The 18,454-nt window shown below is 43.0% G+C and overlaps 1 protein-coding gene across 1 annotated transcript in view; it reads left to right on the top strand.

Annotated features, from left to right (window-relative positions):
- RBM28 (RNA binding motif protein 28) overlaps positions 1–18,147 on the top strand; it is a 31,983-nt gene extending 13,836 nt beyond the window's left edge. The window contains exons 10-19 of the mRNA XM_025291475.3: positions 64–173; positions 2,750–2,823; positions 3,826–3,961; positions 4,973–5,037; positions 6,770–6,928; positions 9,999–10,148; positions 10,464–10,538; positions 12,962–13,215; positions 13,780–13,879; positions 16,320–18,147. Coding sequence (XP_025147260.1) covers positions 64–173; positions 2,750–2,823; positions 3,826–3,961; positions 4,973–5,037; positions 6,770–6,928; positions 9,999–10,148; positions 10,464–10,538; positions 12,962–13,215; positions 13,780–13,879; positions 16,320–16,454 — 1,258 coding nt within the window. The 3' untranslated portion in view covers positions 16,455–18,147. The remainder of the gene's footprint in view (positions 1–63; positions 174–2,749; positions 2,824–3,825; positions 3,962–4,972; positions 5,038–6,769; positions 6,929–9,998; positions 10,149–10,463; positions 10,539–12,961; positions 13,216–13,779; positions 13,880–16,319) is intronic.
- The last annotated feature ends 307 nt before the right edge of the window (positions 18,148–18,454 follow it).

Genomic DNA, 18,454 nt, shown 5'->3' with positions numbered 1-18,454 from the left:
TACTGGAACACAGGGTCTCGCTTTTGTAATTGACCTCTCTTGTGACCTGATTGTCCTCTATAGAAACCTGTCCTTTGACTCAGAGGAAGAAGACCTTGGAGAGCTCCTGCAGCAATTTGGAGATCTTAAATATGTCCGAATCGTCTTGCATCCAGACACAGAGCATTCTAAAGGTATTTGCTGTCATCTGGTCAGGCCCAAAACGATGGAGACCACTGTCATGGGCACTGATGAGGTTACATGAGAGCATAATGTGTGCCCTCCCAGGGGTCCACCATCATCCAGGTTTCTGTGATCCATAGAAGCACCAAGGACATTCTGAGGTTGTCTTCCAGTGATGTCAGACTCAGCATCTGTCATGGTGTTGCCAGGCGTAATTTTGTCTAAGCTTTTAAACTCTTGCTTATTTACTTTAGGGTAATGAATTCCATTTGTTGTTCTTTGAATTTAAATGTGATAGCATCTCATGGGTATTAATCATTCCACAGTGCTTGAAATTATGGAGATATTTTTCAGTTGCTTTTGTTAGTGAGGGAAGCTGATAGAAACTTGGTTGCAATGCCAACAGTCAAAAGGAAAAGCAGAAGTGCTGCCTTAGTGGTGGTGCTGTTTTTTTTTTTTCCCCCCCAAGCTATTTCTTTTGAGCTTAAAGATTGACCACTCCTCATTCTGATATACTGTTGTTAGATAAGCATCTTTTCAACCCATTCATAATCTTTGATTTTTATCAAGTGCAGTTGTTCTGCTAAAGCAGTGACTTTTTAATTCATTCTGGTTCTTGATCCCTTTGAGATCTAGCAAGAACTCTGAACCCTATCCTCATAAAAATGCCATTTCTGAGTGTTTTGGAGCTCTCTGGAGCCTACCTATGGATTAATTACCTCCATTCTAAGTCTTATTTTCCAGTTTGATGAAACCTGATCATTTTTAGTTTTTGCTTAGCTATAGAAGATGTAAAATGAGGTAGTGTAATGGAAAAAAGACTAAACTGCTTTCTGGAGGTTAGGGGTCTAATCCCAGCTAAATCACCAGCTGGGTGATTTTTTGGCACCCATTTAACCACTGTGGGCTTCCGTTCCTTATCTGTAAAATGAGTGAGTTCAACTAGAGTAATCACTTAAGGTGCCTTTAGCTCTGATACTCAATTATACTTCTTGGACCTTCTTCATTTTTATTTTTCTGAAAATGGGCAACTAGAATTGCATAGAATGTTGCAAGTACTGTCTGATACTGCTTGACTTTGGTCATCTCTTTTATCTCTTTCTGAGTGCCCTAATGTATTAGGTTGACATTTTTAGAATGGAGTCTGTGGTTGAACTGCTCAATCTCTTTCTTGGTCTGTTAATGTTAGCTGAGAGTTAATGGTTTTAATAAGCGTAGTTTTTTTTTTTTTTTTCCCATGATATGTTGTCTTTCCCTAGCTCATATTAGATTTTCCTGGCACTTTTTCTGCCTACTCATACAGCCTTGGCTGCCTCCTACCCCTCATCCCTGTAAGCTGCTATTTTGCTGCCTGGAAGGGCTAAGTATTATCTGAAGACTTTTGGGGAAGTGTTAAAACTGACCTAGTATATACCCTGGAAATTCCCATGATAACATTCGTACCCATTCAGAGAGAAGAACCCACCTCATTTTCTTCATATTGGACTTCTTTCTGTATTACTTGTTGCTTCCTATTGATTATCTACTAACGGTGGATGTCATGGTAAGTGCTTTGGATGTAGAAACAGCTAAGAAACATGAGCTTTCTTCCTGAGACGTTCAAGTCTTTTAGGGAAGATGCTCTCTGACATCCATAATAGAAATGGGAGTGGAGGATGGCCTGGGTGGAGTGTGGGGCAGGGGAGGGGTGCAGGGGTACTTAGCCCTGCCTGCAGGAGGCAGGGAAGGCCTCACTAGATGTGGCCTTTGGGTTGGCCTGCCACATGCGTCCTTGCAGCTAGTTTGCTGCCATTCATTCTTAGAGGGGCAAAGGGTCAGTGCCCCAGTAGCTCTAGGAAATATGACACTGCCTTCCTCTGTGAGGGAAGAACTAAAGTTTATAGGAATGCTAACAAAATATTATGGAACTTAATTTTTTTTTTTAGTTTACTGTAAAATGAACTTTTTTTTTTCCCTTATAAAAGCTGCTTTTTATCAAAAGCAAAAGATTAGCGTAGCTGATAGGCCCTGCCTCTAACCAGTGAAAGATACACCTGTGGAAATTCTATAGCAGGAGTCAAAAGTTGAGCTCATGACTTTGCAGTTCACCACTATATTCACAGGATAGAGGCCGGGGACTTTTACTCCAGGAACTAGACCTGCCCTCACTTGATGCCTCCTTAGGGACTCTGATGACAGTGAGATCTGTAGTTTCAGGCTTAAGTGGTTGCTGCTTCTTTTTTTTTTTTTTTTTAGTCCTCTAACAAGCACGTAGAAAGTGATACTGAAACATTAGCCTGGAATTTCTCTAGTATTTCTTGTGGATATTTCTCATTGCATGAGATGGAGCAACTAAAGTTTCTAAGAAGCGTTAGAAAAGATGAAGCCTGTAATAATAAAATTTCATTATGAGCAGGTGTGCCGTCTTGCCTGTCTTGAACCCCTGGTGTTGGACACAGTACTTTTTAGCTAAGTTTCATTGTACTTAACACAAGGATGCTACTACCCCTTCCCCTTCAGTCAGGCTGCCACCATGCGTAGTGTTGTCTTTGGCTTCCAGTGGGCCGTGCGAGTTTGGGATCTCACTTGGTTTTGTCTCTCTGTGCAGGCTGTGCATTTGCCCAGTTCATGACTCAAGAAGCAGCCCAAAAATGCCTTGAAGCTGCTTCTCCAGAGGCTGAGGTAAGGAAGACATTTCCTTTACTCTTTAATTTAGGTGATTGCCTCCCAGGGGCAACAGCTGATATTTCCACAAAACTTTATTATTATTATTGTCAATGATATGAAAATAATAAAGCTAAGACTTATGAATACATAGTGTGTTAGGACTTCCTTGGTGTCTCAGATGGTAAAGAATCTGCCTACAATACGTGAGACCTGGGTTTGATCCCTGGGTGGGGAAGCTCCCGTGGATGAGGGCATGGCAACCCACTCCAGTATTCTTGCCTGGAGAATGCCATGGACAGAGGCGCGTGGTGGGCTACAGTCCATGGGGTCACAAAGAGTCGGACACGACTGAGGGGCTAAGCACAGCAGAGTGTGTGTTAGGCACTGAGCTTTACACGCATGACCTTGTTACATCCTCACATCAGCCCTATAGGTGTTTGTAAGGTGAGTAATCCTTTATAGGTGAGGAAGTAGGTATAATAATCTTTATTATGGGTCAGTTTCTTATATCAGTCTCTATCGTAGGCTGATGGCGTGAAAGACTGGGACAAGAAGGGATTAAGGCCATCTATGAAGTGGAGTAAATGAGAGAGAAAGTGTGTAGGTGATAGAAAATTTTTCTGTGTATTCTATAACCAAGTATAGATTGTTTTGAGCTGAGTTACTGTGTGTTGCCATTGTCTCTTAAATTCTCATGAGTAGAGTTATCAATACTATTTTATTAGCTTTCTTTAGCATACTAAAAATTTGCCTATTTACAGGTCGTTTTCCTTAGTTTGGTCTACTTTGGGACTAATTAACTCCCTGAAAACAAATGAACATGTGGCCTTTGCACAGCTGTGCTAAATACTGTTCGGCTCAGTGATCCACTTGCATCCAGCTGGCCTAAAACACCCTCGCGGCAGGGGTCCACACAACAGTGGGGGTTTGCTGTTTTCCCTTTCCTTGGTGCTCCTTGTCAGGTGCTTAGTTTCTACTCATCATGAATTTTGAGAGAGAGGTCGCAATCTGTTTCAGGGTGGTGGACTTAAACTGGATGGCCGGCAGCTTAAGGTTGACTTGGCAGTGACCCGTGATGAGGCTGCAAAACTCCGGACAAAGAAGGTGAAGAAGCCGACTGGGACCCGTAACCTCTATCTGGCCCGAGAAGGCTGTGAGTAGTGGCAGGGAGAGGGGAACCAGGCTTCGGAGTAGCTGGCCACTTGTCATGACAGCAGCCTGACAGTAGTATGTTTGGAGCATGTTTCAAATTAAAACCCTGCGTCCTCTTTAATGGTGGTATATTATTATTATTCTACTTTAGCAGATATAGCAGATTCCACTTTAACAGATGCACAGCTTTCTGTTAGGAAGCCTTCACCCAGTTCATGGATTAGCCAGTCCCCACTCTCCTTTCTGACTGATTGATTGCTTTTAGACCTTTTCATTAGAAGATTATCAGGGCAAAGAGGGAGGAAAAACCCAAATTACCTTTGTCCCTTGTCATCATTTCTGATAGGTTTTCTGAAGGAGTTGAAAATTATGACTAAAATTACTCTTTTGGATTACTCATGGATTTAAAATATGCACTGAGTACCTTTCCCTTAGTGTCAGAAAGATAATCAGAAATTAGCTTTAATTAAGATAAAAGAGAGAATTCCTTCCTTTAGGTCACACAGTATTGCCTCCTGCTGCAAACCGCCCAGACTAGCAAATGGAAGGCCGCTAACCTTTGAGGCCAGGCCCGGTGTTATACAGTGTGGCTGTTCTCTTGGTTGGCTTATCTCACCGCTTAGAAATGGCTCCCAAATACATGAGCAGGGAGATTTCCAAGGACAGGTCATAGGTAGAGCATATTGGCATTCCAAATGCCTAAAATGTACTTATTTCCAAAACTTCCTTTAGGCCTTCCCATCTGACTTTGGGCACGACATGAAATATTTTGAAGGGAAGGAAGAAGAAGAACAAAATCACAAAATGTTCAGTTTTAGTCCTTGAGAGCAGCTCATAGACAAGAACTTAGCCCTGTAGCCTATTTCTGGACCTACCCAGATACCACTGTGTCCTGGCCAGCATAGTCCTCTGGGCCCTCTATAGAGAGCTTGCATCATTCACATCACATTCCTCTTATTGCTCAGTGAAAATTCCCTTGCTGATGTCTTGGCCTTTTTCCCTCTTTCTGCAGTGATTCGTGCTGGGACGAAGGCTGCAGAGGGTGTGAGCGCTGCTGATATGGCCAAGAGAGAACGAGTGAGTAGATTAGGCACCAACTTCAGGTTCTGCAGGACTCAATATAAATCGATAAATAATAATGCTGAAGGTGCTCATCAAAGAGCCAAGCAAGTCTCGGTCACAGGTGCTACTTACACTATTGTTAGAAAACAGGTGTGCAGGTGGGACAGCTGCTAACCCAGCGGTGCACATGATACCATGTCAACATTATGTGCTGGGTCTTATTCTTTGTTTTTGTAATGCTCAACAGTATGTGTTTCCCAGATAGTATGCTTCGAGATCATGAAGCAGACACTTAGAGGCTCGGGCTATATATAATTAGGTGTCAGTATAAATGCAGAGTAACATGAGAAAGGAAGTTCAGTGTGGGCTAAATAGAGAGGGAAGTGCGGATGTGGGTCTTGGAAGGGAGAGATAAGATGTATTTTGTTTGAGGGAGGGTATCTCCAGATTATGAAATCATTTTAGGAAAACCCCATATTATGGGATTTCTAGTGATAACTGGTACTGTTGAGTTCCTTTGCTGCTTAGCAATCTTTGTTCCAATAATTTTTACTTTTGCCCGTATAGTTTACTTTCACAAAGCTAAGCCAGCCTAGAATGGTAAAGATGCATGATCATGAATAGAATTAGCTCTGGAACCTGAAAGTGCAAAAGATGACGGACAGAGACGAGAATATAGTGAGGCCGGAGGCAGCGTGTCTTTTCTGTGCAGGCTCTAGACTGGTGTCCTCGACGGTTTTTGGTAGTGAGCATCTAGAGATTATGGTATGTGGGGGGCATTGGATGCCCTTTTCTGATCATAGTGCAATAGTGACACATTTAATTCTCCTTAAAGTGAATTTTCCTAGCAAAAGGCTCGCTAGATTATACGCATTATAATTAAACAGCAGACACAGCTTTTCCTGGGAGAAAAATCGCACTGTTGAATTTAAGCATGATAACCCTTCAGATAGCCCTTTTAATATTTGTTTCCAGGGTATTTATTTTGTGAGTTGCTGTAATAGTACCTTTACCAAATAAGAAGTGGCAAAAATGAAACTTAATAAAAGTTTAACTTAAAACTTTTTTCGGCTGAGTTGCCCTTAAGAAACAAGTCAGGAGAAGAAGGTCACCCTTTCACTTTAGAGATAGATTGTCCTGGGGCCAGTGCTTTGAGCAACATAGGTCAGGCTCTGGAAACTGTTTGTTTCTATTGACGTTTCTTTGCCTCAAGGTGGCAGAGTTGAGACAAGACAGTATTCTGTCACGTATCCTTTAAGTAAATCCATTTCCTTTTGGAAGGAGTAAATAATCAGTTTGAGTTGGTGGATAGGTAAGGACTTGGCATAGATGTTAACTACAGTATTATTTATTATTTGCTCTGGGCCATATTTGAGCTTGGGATTTTATGCATATTACCTTATTTCAGCCTCACATCAGTACTGAAAAATCGGTATTATATTTTGGTTTGCAGTTCTACCCTGTAGGTGAAATTATTGAGGCTTAATAAGTGTTACGTAACTTCTCGAATTCAGCCCGACTCCAGAGCCCATGATCTTATCACCCACCCACCCACCCTCTTGCCTCCTCGAACTTTTCTTTCTCTGTGTGCTGGGCATCATCAAAAGGCTGCAGCGTGGGTGATTTCCCTTATTCTTTCTAGATGTGTGGTTACTGGATTGGGGTCATGGTTCTTTCTTGTTGGAGAATTATGTGCCTGTATCTTTAAAGAGTAGATTGTACTGTTAACAATTTGTTGTTCTTTCAGTTCGAGCTGCTGAAGCATCAGAAACTCAAGGACCAAAATATCTTTGTCTCCCGGACCAGGCTGTGCCTGCACAATCTCCCAAAGGCTGTGGATGACAAACAGCTCAGAAAGCTGCTGCTGAATGCCACCAGAGGGGAGAAGGCGGTGCGCATCAAAGAGGTGAGAGTTGGCCCTGCCCACTCGGGGCTTCGCCGCTCATCCTGGGTCAGAGCACATGTTTAGTTCAGGCTGTGGTGCTAGTGGGTTTCGCTGGTGGCTCAGCAGTAAAGTATCCACCTGCATTGCAGGAGACATAGGAGACGCAGGTTCGATCCCTGGATCAGAAAGATCCCTTGGAGGAGGAAATGGCAACCCACTCCAGTATTCTTGCCTGGGAAATCCCGTGGGCAGAGGAACTCGGCGGGCTACAGTCCATGGGGTCACAAAGAGTCGGACACAACTGACACGACTGAGCATGCATGGCCATGGTGCTAGTAGATTGACAGATCTTCTTTTGGGCTCATTGTCAGCAGACAAGACTGAGTTTGGTGATTTTCATGGTTTGGGGAGGTTTAAAAAACTTTTTTTCCCTTCTTCTAAGAACTGCTTTTCACCTCTGACCAGTTGCAGCAGAATGTGCAGAAGTATCTGCGCTCATGACTTAATTTAGCAAGCATTTATTGGATACCTGCTGCATTCTCAGCATTATACCAGGTGCTGTAATGCTAGTTTTCTTGCAGAGAAAATAATCTATGTCCTCTGCTCCTTAGAGGAGCATTTCACTATCATTTAGGCTCTTGCACTATAGTAAGTTCTCAGTGCCCCGTGGTGAGCACAGGGAGTCACTCGGGTCTTCAGCAGTTGTGTTAGACAAACTCTGAGCTCACACCAAGGCGTAGTCAGGCTCTGTGCGACTACAGGAACCGCTGTCCTGCCCCCACGGCGCCCCCACATGCCTGCTGTGGGATTTATTGCTACACGGTCCTGTAATTGTTCGTCAGTCATTTCTCCCAGCCACACTGAGCTCTTTGAGAGCAGGTGTCATCTCATTGTTCCCAGTTGTTGGCATAGAAACTGGCACATAGTCATCTTTTGATCAGTGTTTATTGAATAAGCAGCATAGCCAGTATTATGAATCTGCTTTGCTCTGATTCATCACCATAAACTATTTTCCTACTACTGGAAATCCTCTTCAAAATGTATGATATTGCTACTCAGGGAATTATAGGAGAGAATGTGAGCATAGCTAACACCACTCTTGGTAGAACCATTCAAAGAGTTACTGTCATAGGAGTCAGTTATGTAATTTCTCATCAGCATCTGCGGTACTTAGTAAGAGTCTGTATATCTAACACCTGTCATCGCTTAGAGACATGTATGTGTGTTTTACAGTATTTGCATTATATTGAATTTTCTCTTTAAATCTTTCGTATGTGTAAGTATAGTGTTCAGCTTAGATAGTAAGCTTTTTGAAGATTAAGAGCCTCATTTTATGCTTTTCTTTTTTTAAACGAATACCTGAATCACTTTACTATACACTGAAAGTTAACAACATTGTAAATCAATTATACTTCAAGAAAAATTTTTTAAAAAGCAAAAAAATCAGTTATATTTTCTTTTGAAATACAATCCAAATTTCTTAATCAGTAAGAAAACTAAGGAAAAAAAGAGTATCAAGACACAGTTCTATGGCTCTGTTATAAAGCATGCCAGACTAGCCACAGGTGAATATAATGTAAATGTTCATCTGAAAAATAAAAACAACCCACCGGTAGTGCCAAGGGATGGAGTATTTAGTAACATCCCCACTGAGGATGAGAATATTTCCACATTGTTTTGAGTGTACAATTTTAAAGTTTTGTTAAGGTGAGTCTTCACATACCACTTCATCGATGCTGTGCCCAACCAGTCTGCCATCCGCAGTGGGCCAGTATCTCTTGATGGCCCCTCCTCTAGCCACGGGTGGTAATCACTTCACCTGCTCAGTGCTGTCCTGACTCAGTCCTTTCATTCTTCTACTGTGTTCTAAAGACTGTCAGCTTCTCTGCCTTGGGCATCACAGTCGTTAACTCTGAAGGTCCAGAATAAATCTGGATCCAGGCGAGTAAATTCTCAAATTGGCAAAAGCTGCCATTTTTATGTAGGTTGCTAAATAGCCATGGTCCCGCCAGGTGTGCACTGACTCCGTCATCACCTGCTCCCAGAAAATGGACTAGCGGCCTTTGGAACGGTCTCACCATCCAGTGGTCTCACTTTGGCTCTTGAGCATGAAGTCGAGGGTGCTGTGCCATGCTGCATCGAGGAGAGGCCCTGGGCCAGGCCTGGGGGAGGCAGCTGAGGAGACTGGAGGGCTGCGCAGCGTGTCCGGCTGCCTATATGCTTTTCTCGATTTCCCTGCAGTACATGGCACCGTTCTAGGCACAGAGTAGATACTGGACATATACCAAATGCGGCATCCACATGTCCCTGATACCTAGACTTCTCCATTACCCGACAAACACAGCTTCCTGGGAGTGAAACCATGTAAATGATCAGTTTTCCCAAAATACCCTGCCATTCCTTGGTGCCCCAAGATGCCTGGTATAGCTTAAAGTTTTAGGAAAAAATCATGCAAGAGAAGATCTGAGCTCTGAGCAAATACAGCTGAAGCTCCTTCCTGTATTTCTGAGGCTATTTGTTGGTCAGGATCTTCCTCATGCCAGAACTTTCTTATCTAAAGCCATCAGGCCTTCATCCTTCCCTTCTTCAGTAATATTTCTTCTGAGGGGTTTCTTCAGTGAGGAGACCTGCAGACAGCGCTTCAGGCCCGGTGCTGATTTATACCACCCCAAGTACCACGTACCTCTCAGCTTGTGTGTGCTGTCACGTCAGCAGTTAGCCATTAAAATTCTTCTTGGGAAGTTTATCTGCATGCTTATTTGGAGGTCTGTGTGGATGTTTGTAAACCCTTAGAAAGCAAGAAAATACCTATTTAATGTGTTCTGTGCTCTCAGGTATATTCTAATAAAACAGACATTCATAAGTGTTACTCCAGTAAAAGTCTTGTGATGGTGATATAGATGAAGACTGTTTCAATAACCTGATTTCTTGTTGAAGCTGTTAAGGGTCTTTATCCTCTAACTATGGCTGATTCATGTCAATGTATGGCAAAAACTACTACAATATTGTAAAGTAATTAGTCTCTAATTAAAATAAATAAATTAAAAATAAATCCTCTAACTACTGATTCTTTTCCTCACTCTACTGGTAGTGTCGGGTGATGCGAGACCTGAAAGGAGCTTATGGGAAAATTAAGGGTCAGTCCTTGGGCTACGCCTTTGCAGAGTTCCAGGAGCACGAGCATGCCCTGGCAGCCCTGCGCCACATCAACAACAATCCGGAGATCTTCGGGCCTCAGAAGGTGAGCCGTCCTGTGGCGGGGGGCCTGTCCTCTGGGGGCCATTTATGGGAAGCCCTCTGACACTTGTGTGATGGATAAGAGTGGCAAGGCCTTGGAGAAGTGAGCAGTGACTCAGGTGACGGGATGATTGGAGGGAATTCTAATTTGGGTAGTCTGCTTGCAGAACTGGCCTCTTGCCTTTAAGTAGAGGGAAGTGAGCAGCACCCTCTGACTTGCAAGCAAGAGAGTAGTGGGAGCGGGGGTGGCGAGCATCTCAGCTCCATTGCATGCAGAGATTAAGAAATCAAATGAATGACAATCTGTCTCCTGCTGCAGAGACCAATAGTGGAATTCTCTTTGGAAGATCGAAGGAAACTTAAAGTCAAGGAACTGAGGATCCAGCGCAGCCAGGTACAGAATTGAAATTTTTTTCTTTTCTTTTTGTTTTTTTAATTGTGGTAATATATGCATCACATAAACTCTACTGTTTTTAAGCATACAGTTCAATTTTTTTTCAGACCATATTTAAGCTCCTGTTTTGTTCAGTTGTGGTTCTGTTTCCTTAAATTAGGTCTCTGCCTTGCTAGGTTCTTGGTTACGCTTTCCTCTTAGTTTCCTAGAACTCGGCAGGCCGTCTCTCCTCCGCTGGCCTGGCTGGCGATAGCTCCACAGAAGGAAAGGGAGAGGAGAATCAGCCCGATGCTGTTGGCAGTCAGCAGTGCTTGTACTGCAGTGTTTGGTGATGGTACATGTCAGAATTAATAACCAAGGTTAAGTTGTCCGTTACCTGTAGATTTCAGCTATCTCTTCCATAATTCTCTTTTCATCTTGTGTGCTCCAGAGGTGTGATGCCTGGTTGTTTTAGTACTGTTTCTAATCTAGTGTAGTGTAGAGGAACTCTGGGAACAGGAAGACTCATGTTCAAACTCAGGCTCTGCCCCTTTCTGAGTTCCTTGGCAAGTTACTACCCCTTTCAGCTTCAGCTTCTAGTTTATAAAAATAGGTTTACTGTCATCTGTGTTACCATGTGTAAGTTGTCTCACAAGCTCCACGGTCAGTACACAGTCAGTACTCATTCTCTTGTCCATCATGCCACAGGACATAGAAGACCAGATTATTCTTGATACCATAACTCTTACAGTCTCATCGATAGTGTACCTTAACTTGGATATATACCAAACATTTGCTGTGTTCTGGGTCTTTATGGTGTATATCATGAGCGTGACCCATAGAAGAGGAATTTCAGTGATTCATACCATGACCCTAGGTTGGAAAAATCTGGGTTCTGCTTATTATTTAAGGCAGCTTTGTTATTGTAGTTATAGAATTATTTACTGCCTCAATTAGAGGTGATTCTGTAGCTTCTGGCTTAAAAAGAAAATTCAGGTGGCCTTATTTGTTATCTATACTTAGGTACATACCCGTCTTTCTGTGTAAAAGTGCCCCTTTCCCGTGACTCAGGGATCCTTCTCAATTTCCATGCTCATATTCCCCAAGTGACATTTCCCCACCTCTCTCAGAAGAGAAGAGACTTTATTGCTTGTGCTTTCATGAATGTCCTTAGGCTCTTTTTTTAGTTTTTTACTTGGTTTATATCTCTTTTCTCCACTGGGCTGTGAGTTCTAAAAGGTAGACACTTCATTCTTTCATCTGTACCCTTACCACTTAGAGACTGGCACATTAGAGGCATAAAATAGATCTTTGTTCTCCCACTATGCCTGTTTAGATTTCTGAGGTGAAAAGGACAGAATAAGATTATTATTACTGCATTGATTTCACATGAATGTTCTTTGTCTTCCCCCACTTGTGCAAAATAAATATGTAACATACTTTATGTCCTCCTCCTCATGTCTTTTCCTTATCTTCATTTCATTTATTTTTTTCCCTAAGGTTCTTCCTTTTTTTTAATGTGGATTTGAGTTTCTAACCTGTCGTTTTACCTTTCTTAGTAAATTCATTTAGTATTTCTTGTGACGAAGGTCTACCAGTCATAAATTTCCTTAATTTTTTTTTGAGGTGGGTAGGTGCCTCACCGAGCGGCTTGCAGGATCCTAGTTCCCTGACCAGGGATCAAACCTAGGGCCCTGGCTGTGAGAGCACCAAGTTCTAACTCCTGGGCCCCAGGGAATCCCCATATTTCTTTAATTTTTGTTTGTCTGGGAAAGTTTTGTTTTTCCTTCACTTTTGAAGGATAATTACATGGATACAGAACTCTAGGTTGGTGATTCCCCTGCCACACACACATACTTTAAACACTTTATTCTGTTTTCTTCTTGCTTACATGGTTTCTGAAGGGAAATCCAGTATAATCTTAACTTTGTTCCTCTGTGGGTAATGAATTTTCCCTACCTCTGGGGAAAGATTTTTCTCCTTGATTTCTTGCAATTTGATATGATACGCCTGGATGTACTTTTTTTTTTTAATCCTGTTTGGTGTTTGTCTGAGCTTTCTGAATCTGTGGTTTAGCGTCTGTTGAAGTTTGAAAATCTTCAACTCTCATTACTTCAGGTATTTCTTCTTTCCCATTACACCTGTGCCCCATGCTGCTCTCCCTTTCTTGTTTGTTTTCTGTTGGCTTTTGAGTTTGGGACGTACCTACACGTTCCCCTCATTTCTGCATGGGAAAAGGAAAATGGTTGTTTTGTGTCCCCTACGCAGTAACCCTCTGTTACGATGTCAGGGCCTGTGACCTGCCTGTGTTCACTTTCTTAAAGTCTCTAACTATTTGGGGGAAGAATTCCCCTTCTCTCACCAAACTCAGTCTTCTTCTGCTGAGTGTTTCCAGCAAATAAATCTCACCTAGTAACCAAGTAGCATTCTCTCGTCTTCTGCAGCAAAAAGTGAAATCCAAGCCTGGAACTGGTGAGCCCCAGCAGGTACCACCAGAACCTGGGAAAAAGCAACAGAAGGCAGCTCAGAACCACATGCAGGAACAAAGCCAGGCCTCCGTGCAGCAGAAGAGGACAGCAGACTCTGTCTCGTGGGCAGGGTTCCAGACCAAGGCCGAAGTGGAGCATGTGGAGCTGCCTGATGGGAAGAAGAGAAGAAAGGTCCTGGCACTCCCTTCACACCGAGGCCCCAAAATTAGGTGAGATGTGGGATGGCTTCTCAGGCAGTTTGTCTTACTTCGCCATTTTTCCTCTTTGGGGCTTTTGTGTGAATGAAAGGGATGCTGGTTGCTCCAGTCCCGCATGCAGTATCTCTATGCCGGCAGAGTCGCTCTTGGACCAAATGGAGGCCAGAACAGGACTGGCCTCGGGCCCCTCAGAGGAGCCTTCCGGGGTGGGCTCTCATGCCGCTTTTCTCCTCTTCTGAAGCGCTTCCTCTTGTCTTGATGGTTGGCTGTGAGGCCCACCTACTTGAGGTTTCTGTCTGGAACAACAGATTAATGCTGTCAACAAAACTCAATCTTTACAAAATTTTTGTTAAGTAAACAGTGGTTTTTGAAAGTCCCTTGAGGTTTTTAAGCCAAAGCAAAAGACAAGTATACAAATGTTGAGCCCTAGGACATTCTGTTGCAGTATGCCTTGATTTCTCAGGGGCTTAGAAAGAGCCAGTGTAAGAAAAGGCCTTTTATCTTTTGGGCTGAGAAAACCTCAGGAGTGCCAATTAGAGGAAGAACTCAGGGCGACACTTGACCATGTTGTTTCAGGTTGCGGGACAAAGGCAAAACGAAGCCTCTCCCTCCCAAGAAGCCAAAGCCCCAGACAAACCACCAGAAGCAAGAGAAGCAGAAATTACCTTCCAAGCAGGTAAGTTCTGTGGGCCCTGAGGCTTTGATATGGCACAGCTCTGCCGGGGTCAGCAGCCACTTGAGCCTTGATTAGTTAAGCAAAGGAAAAGGCTTCTTCTAGATTGCGATTATGTACAGGGCTGCAGATGTGGAGTCCTAAAAGTAGGGAGAAGAATACAATGGACCCCATGATTTTGTTACTCTGCTTCAACAATTATCTTGTTTTACCTACCCACCCCCACCCCATCCTGTGAGTATATTACAGTGAACTCTACCTCACTTGTAGATGTGCCCCATGTAGAAACATATCTCAGGATTCATCTCCAGCTGATCAGGCCTTACACACATATGGTGGCTCATATGGTAAAGAATCTGCCTGCAGGGTGGGAGACTTGGGTTTGAACCCTGGGTTGGGAAGATCCCCCTGGAGAAGGGAATCGGTACCCACTCCAGTATTCTTGTCTGGAGAATTCCACGGACAGCAGAAGTCTGGCGGGCTGTAGTCTGTGGGATCACAAAAATTGGGACACGACTGAGCGACTAACACTTGCTTTCACTTTAAACACACATACACACAGACACATGTTATGCGATCATCACATCTAATGAAATTAATAAGAAACCCTTACTAGCTAATATGTGGCCCATATTAAAACATTCCCAGTTACCTCAAAAATACATATTTTTAAGTTGGTGTGTATAAATCGGGTTCCAAACAAAAAGCCGGATTACTTACTCGAGCGGGGATTGGAGCAGTGCCGCAGCCATGACGGTGTCGGGTCCTAACCACTGGACCACCAGGGAGTCCCCTGTATTTGGTTTTTAAATCTCTTAAATCTCTTTTCCCCTATAATATCCAGTCTTCCTTACTACACCCTTTTTTCCATGCTATTAATTAGCTGGATCAGCCAGGTCCTTGGCCTTTTAGAATATATTACCTTTTGAATTTAGCTGCTTTCTTCCTTGTTGCTGTCATTTAACTTGTTCCTGTAGTACCCCAGGTTGCTTACAAACTGGACTTTAGGTCCGGAGCCTTGATTAGATTTAGGTCCAGTTTTCTTGGTGAGAGTATTTCATAGGTGGTGCTGTGTGCTTTCTGTTGTATTGTACTGTGAGGTGCATAGTGTCTGGTTGCCTCTTTTTTTTTTTTACTTTTTATTTTACATTGGATTATAGCTGATTAACAATGTTGTGATAGTTTTAGGCGGACAGCAAAGGGACTCGGCCATATAAATACATGTATCCATTGTATACATGGGTCTAGGCTGCCACGTAACATTGAGCCGAGTTCCCTATGCAGTGCGGTAGGACCTTGTTGGATATCCATTTTAAACAATACTGCACTGTGTGCGTGTCAGTCCAAATTCCCTAACTGCCCCGTCGCTCCATTCTTCCTCCCTTGGTTGCCCCATTTTTAGTGATGCTCTGATTCATCAGTAGCCTTAGAGATTGTCTGCTTTATCCCTCCATTTGTAAAGTCTTAGCACCCATTGATGATTGCTGTTTATTTAGATCTGTATTTCAGTACAAGTTGCATAATGGTAATTTCTTAATTTTATCAATCCTTATGTGTTTTTTAAGTAAAATTCTAGAAAAAAGAGCCTTCCCTTATCAACTGTTTGGTTACCATGGAATACCATTTGTGTAGGAAAAGCAAAGTAATGGCTTGAGTTTTTTTTAATTTTTATTAGTTCCCAGAGTAATGAGTTGTTGCCCTACCAACCTTCTCTGAGAAAATAAGGTTTTTGTAGCATTGTGACTTCGCGAGCTTCTATGTACTTGACATGTTTCAGTCAGATGCAGTCATTATTCTGTCCCATCTGAGGCCAGCAGAAGCCCCTTCAGGTTGACTCCTGAGTCCTGATGCAACCTAGCCTGTGGTAATGTCCTTGCTTCTAACACAGTGGGATGTCCCCACTTATCTATTACTTTGTCAGTCCTGGCATTAGCTTCCAAGGGGCCCTGGCTCTTTTTAGTAGAAAGTGGTGGTCATGCATTCTTGATCATTTGAGGTCAGATTTTCTTTTTTCCTTGCCTAGTCCCTTTATTTTAAGGGTACAAGATGCATTTGCCTTCTCATCCCACTCAAGAAATCTGTGTCTCTGGAAAGCCTCTGACCCAGCAGACCATCTTATAGAGGTCTCTTTGAAGCCCTGTAATCCTTGGTGAAGGAAAGGGCAAGTGAGACCATCTGGACTCGAGGCTGACTCATCCTTAAGGAGATCTGTGTGGGCATTTGGGAGTTGGAGTGGGAGCAGGGTTTTAGTGGGGTCCTTCTCTTAGGCATTCCTGGTCTGTTTTCTCACCAGTGGATGATCATTTTGGGGTAACTTCCTGGAAGTCCCTCATGTGGTGGACAAGATCTCTGAAGCTAACTCTCTTTCTCCCTTGGCTGGCCTGAGGGTAAGGTAATGCTTAATGCTTGAAACTGATTATCTTATGTTTCCTTTCATTTGTAGGTACCTAGAAAAAAAGCTAAAGGAAATAAGACAGAAGTTCGCTTCAACCAGCTGGTGGAACAATATAAGCAGAAATTATTGGGACTTTCTAAAGGAGCTCCTCTTGCAAAGCGGAGCAAATGGTTTGACAGTTGATGATGCTAGAAGGCGGGGTAAGGAACTGGATTGTGTGCATCTTGGTAACGCTTCCTCCCCCCACCACTTGTCACTTACGAGGGAAGAAGCCCCCTGAGAGCACTGCCACTTCGGGATGTGAACGTTTGGACTTTGGTTCCTCCTGTGCGTGGTTAGCTAACCACAAAGAGGAATATCAGAAAAACATGTGACGCTTTTTACAAATTCTGAGTGAAGTTGTGTCTATTAATTCTTACTTATTTTAATTGTGTTTCTCAAATGGAAACAATTATAAAAAGCATTCTTGACTACCAAAGTTTTAAGATGTATATTTTGTTAAGTGTCTTCTCTAAATGAGTTAATTTGTGGCTTTTTGAATAACAGACTCTCATTTTTAATATATGTGACTCCTTTATTATAATTTATAAATGTATTCCCAACTCTCGTTCAGTCATGTAGGCCTACATACTGCAGGAATTAAGAAAGAGCAGAGAAAAATGATTTCCAACCTAATCTCTGAGGTTGGGAGAAACTTGGAAAGTAATCGAGGGCATGGGGCCTGGCCAGGAGCAGCGCTTGATAATTGTCTGTCAAGTGAGTGGGGAGTAGCTGGTAGTAACTTGGAGTCGTTTGCAGTGGCCCACAGACCCAGCCTGGCTGGTGCTAGCCTACGTTTCCTGTCTTCCAGCACCACCTCCTGTGGACTCAGAGACGGAGTGGGTAGTGGAGAGAGCAGTGAGCAGGAGGCCAGAGAAAGAGTTGGAAATACAGCACAGAGTTCTTAGTTCCCCAGTCCAGTCTGGTGCTATCATGAGAGAGGCTTTCTTCAGAACTGTTGCTGACCTAAGGATATCACTATTTCATTGCAGTATCTTGGGAAACTCGTGAATGCTCAGAAATGCTCTTAACTGGCTTAATGATGGGTAAAAGACCATGAAAATGCTGAAAGCTTTTGGAGAGAACTTGTCTCCAGAGTTACCTTGAGACTGTGTGACCTGGGGAGTCCTGGCAGCAGCTTGGCAGCCCATCAACCCTAGGATGGAGTCAAGACACGTTATTAAGGGTGTATTAATGCATAGAATATCCACAGCCTGTCTGTCCTTTGCTCTGTTTTCCCTTCTCCAACTCTCTGCCCACCAGACAGTTTTTCCCCTGTTGTCCAAATATCTATAAATTAACCTTTAAAAATAATCTTAACATTTAGGATAGAGAACAGTTGGTGTTCATTCAGATAGCTTTGCCAGATTTTCTCAGATCCAGATGTTTCTCCTGACAGGTTTAGCAACCCGGTATGTTTAAAACATCATTCAGTTGCCTGAAAAGTTCTTTGAAAAGTTCTTTAAAAATTTCTAGGGTGAATCATCCACTTTCTCAACACCCAGATTCCTTGTGTGACGTCCTCCTGGGGGGCACATTACCACCGGTTATCTGGGCAGCCTCTTACGGTTGCCTTGGGAGTTTTAACGCAAGGATAATTGTGCCCACTTCTTCACTTCAAAGCCTGATGTTTCATGAAATGGAATTTTCTGAATTAAACATGAAAGTGGACTTATGGGCTCCTTGGTTCAAAAACAACATCAAGACAAACATTTCCTTTAACATCCAAGACTGAAGGCTGTCGGTCAGAACTGTCAAGCGTCGGTAGATTTTCTGGCTCGATTATGCAGCAGCTTGACTCAGAGATACTTCTTTTAAATAAAGAGTCTTAAGATTGTGTACTGGCTGTTTCTTTGCTTTTTTTTTTTTTTTTTAATAAGGGGGTGGTGTAAGTGGGAGACTCGGTCGATGTGAAGTCTCTGCTTTGATCCACAGTGTACAAGTCCCTTCCTCTAGACTTCACCTGCGGCAAGGATTCTGCCTCCACTGTCTTGAAGTGAGATTTCCAACTCCCTCTATTACAAAGTCAGGGCATGTGAAGTTGTTCTTGGAAATACTTCCAAATGTCCTCTGGTATGTTTTTGTCTTGAAAAGAGGTTTTCCAACTAAAAATTCAGAGTACAGAACCTCAAGGCTCCAGAGAG

Source organism: Bubalus bubalis, chromosome 8 (genome assembly GCF_019923935.1).
Source record: "Bubalus bubalis isolate 160015118507 breed Murrah chromosome 8, NDDB_SH_1, whole genome shotgun sequence".
Taxonomy (NCBI): domain Eukaryota; kingdom Metazoa; phylum Chordata; class Mammalia; order Artiodactyla; family Bovidae; genus Bubalus; species Bubalus bubalis.
This window is presented reverse-complemented; position numbering and strand designations above follow the sequence as displayed.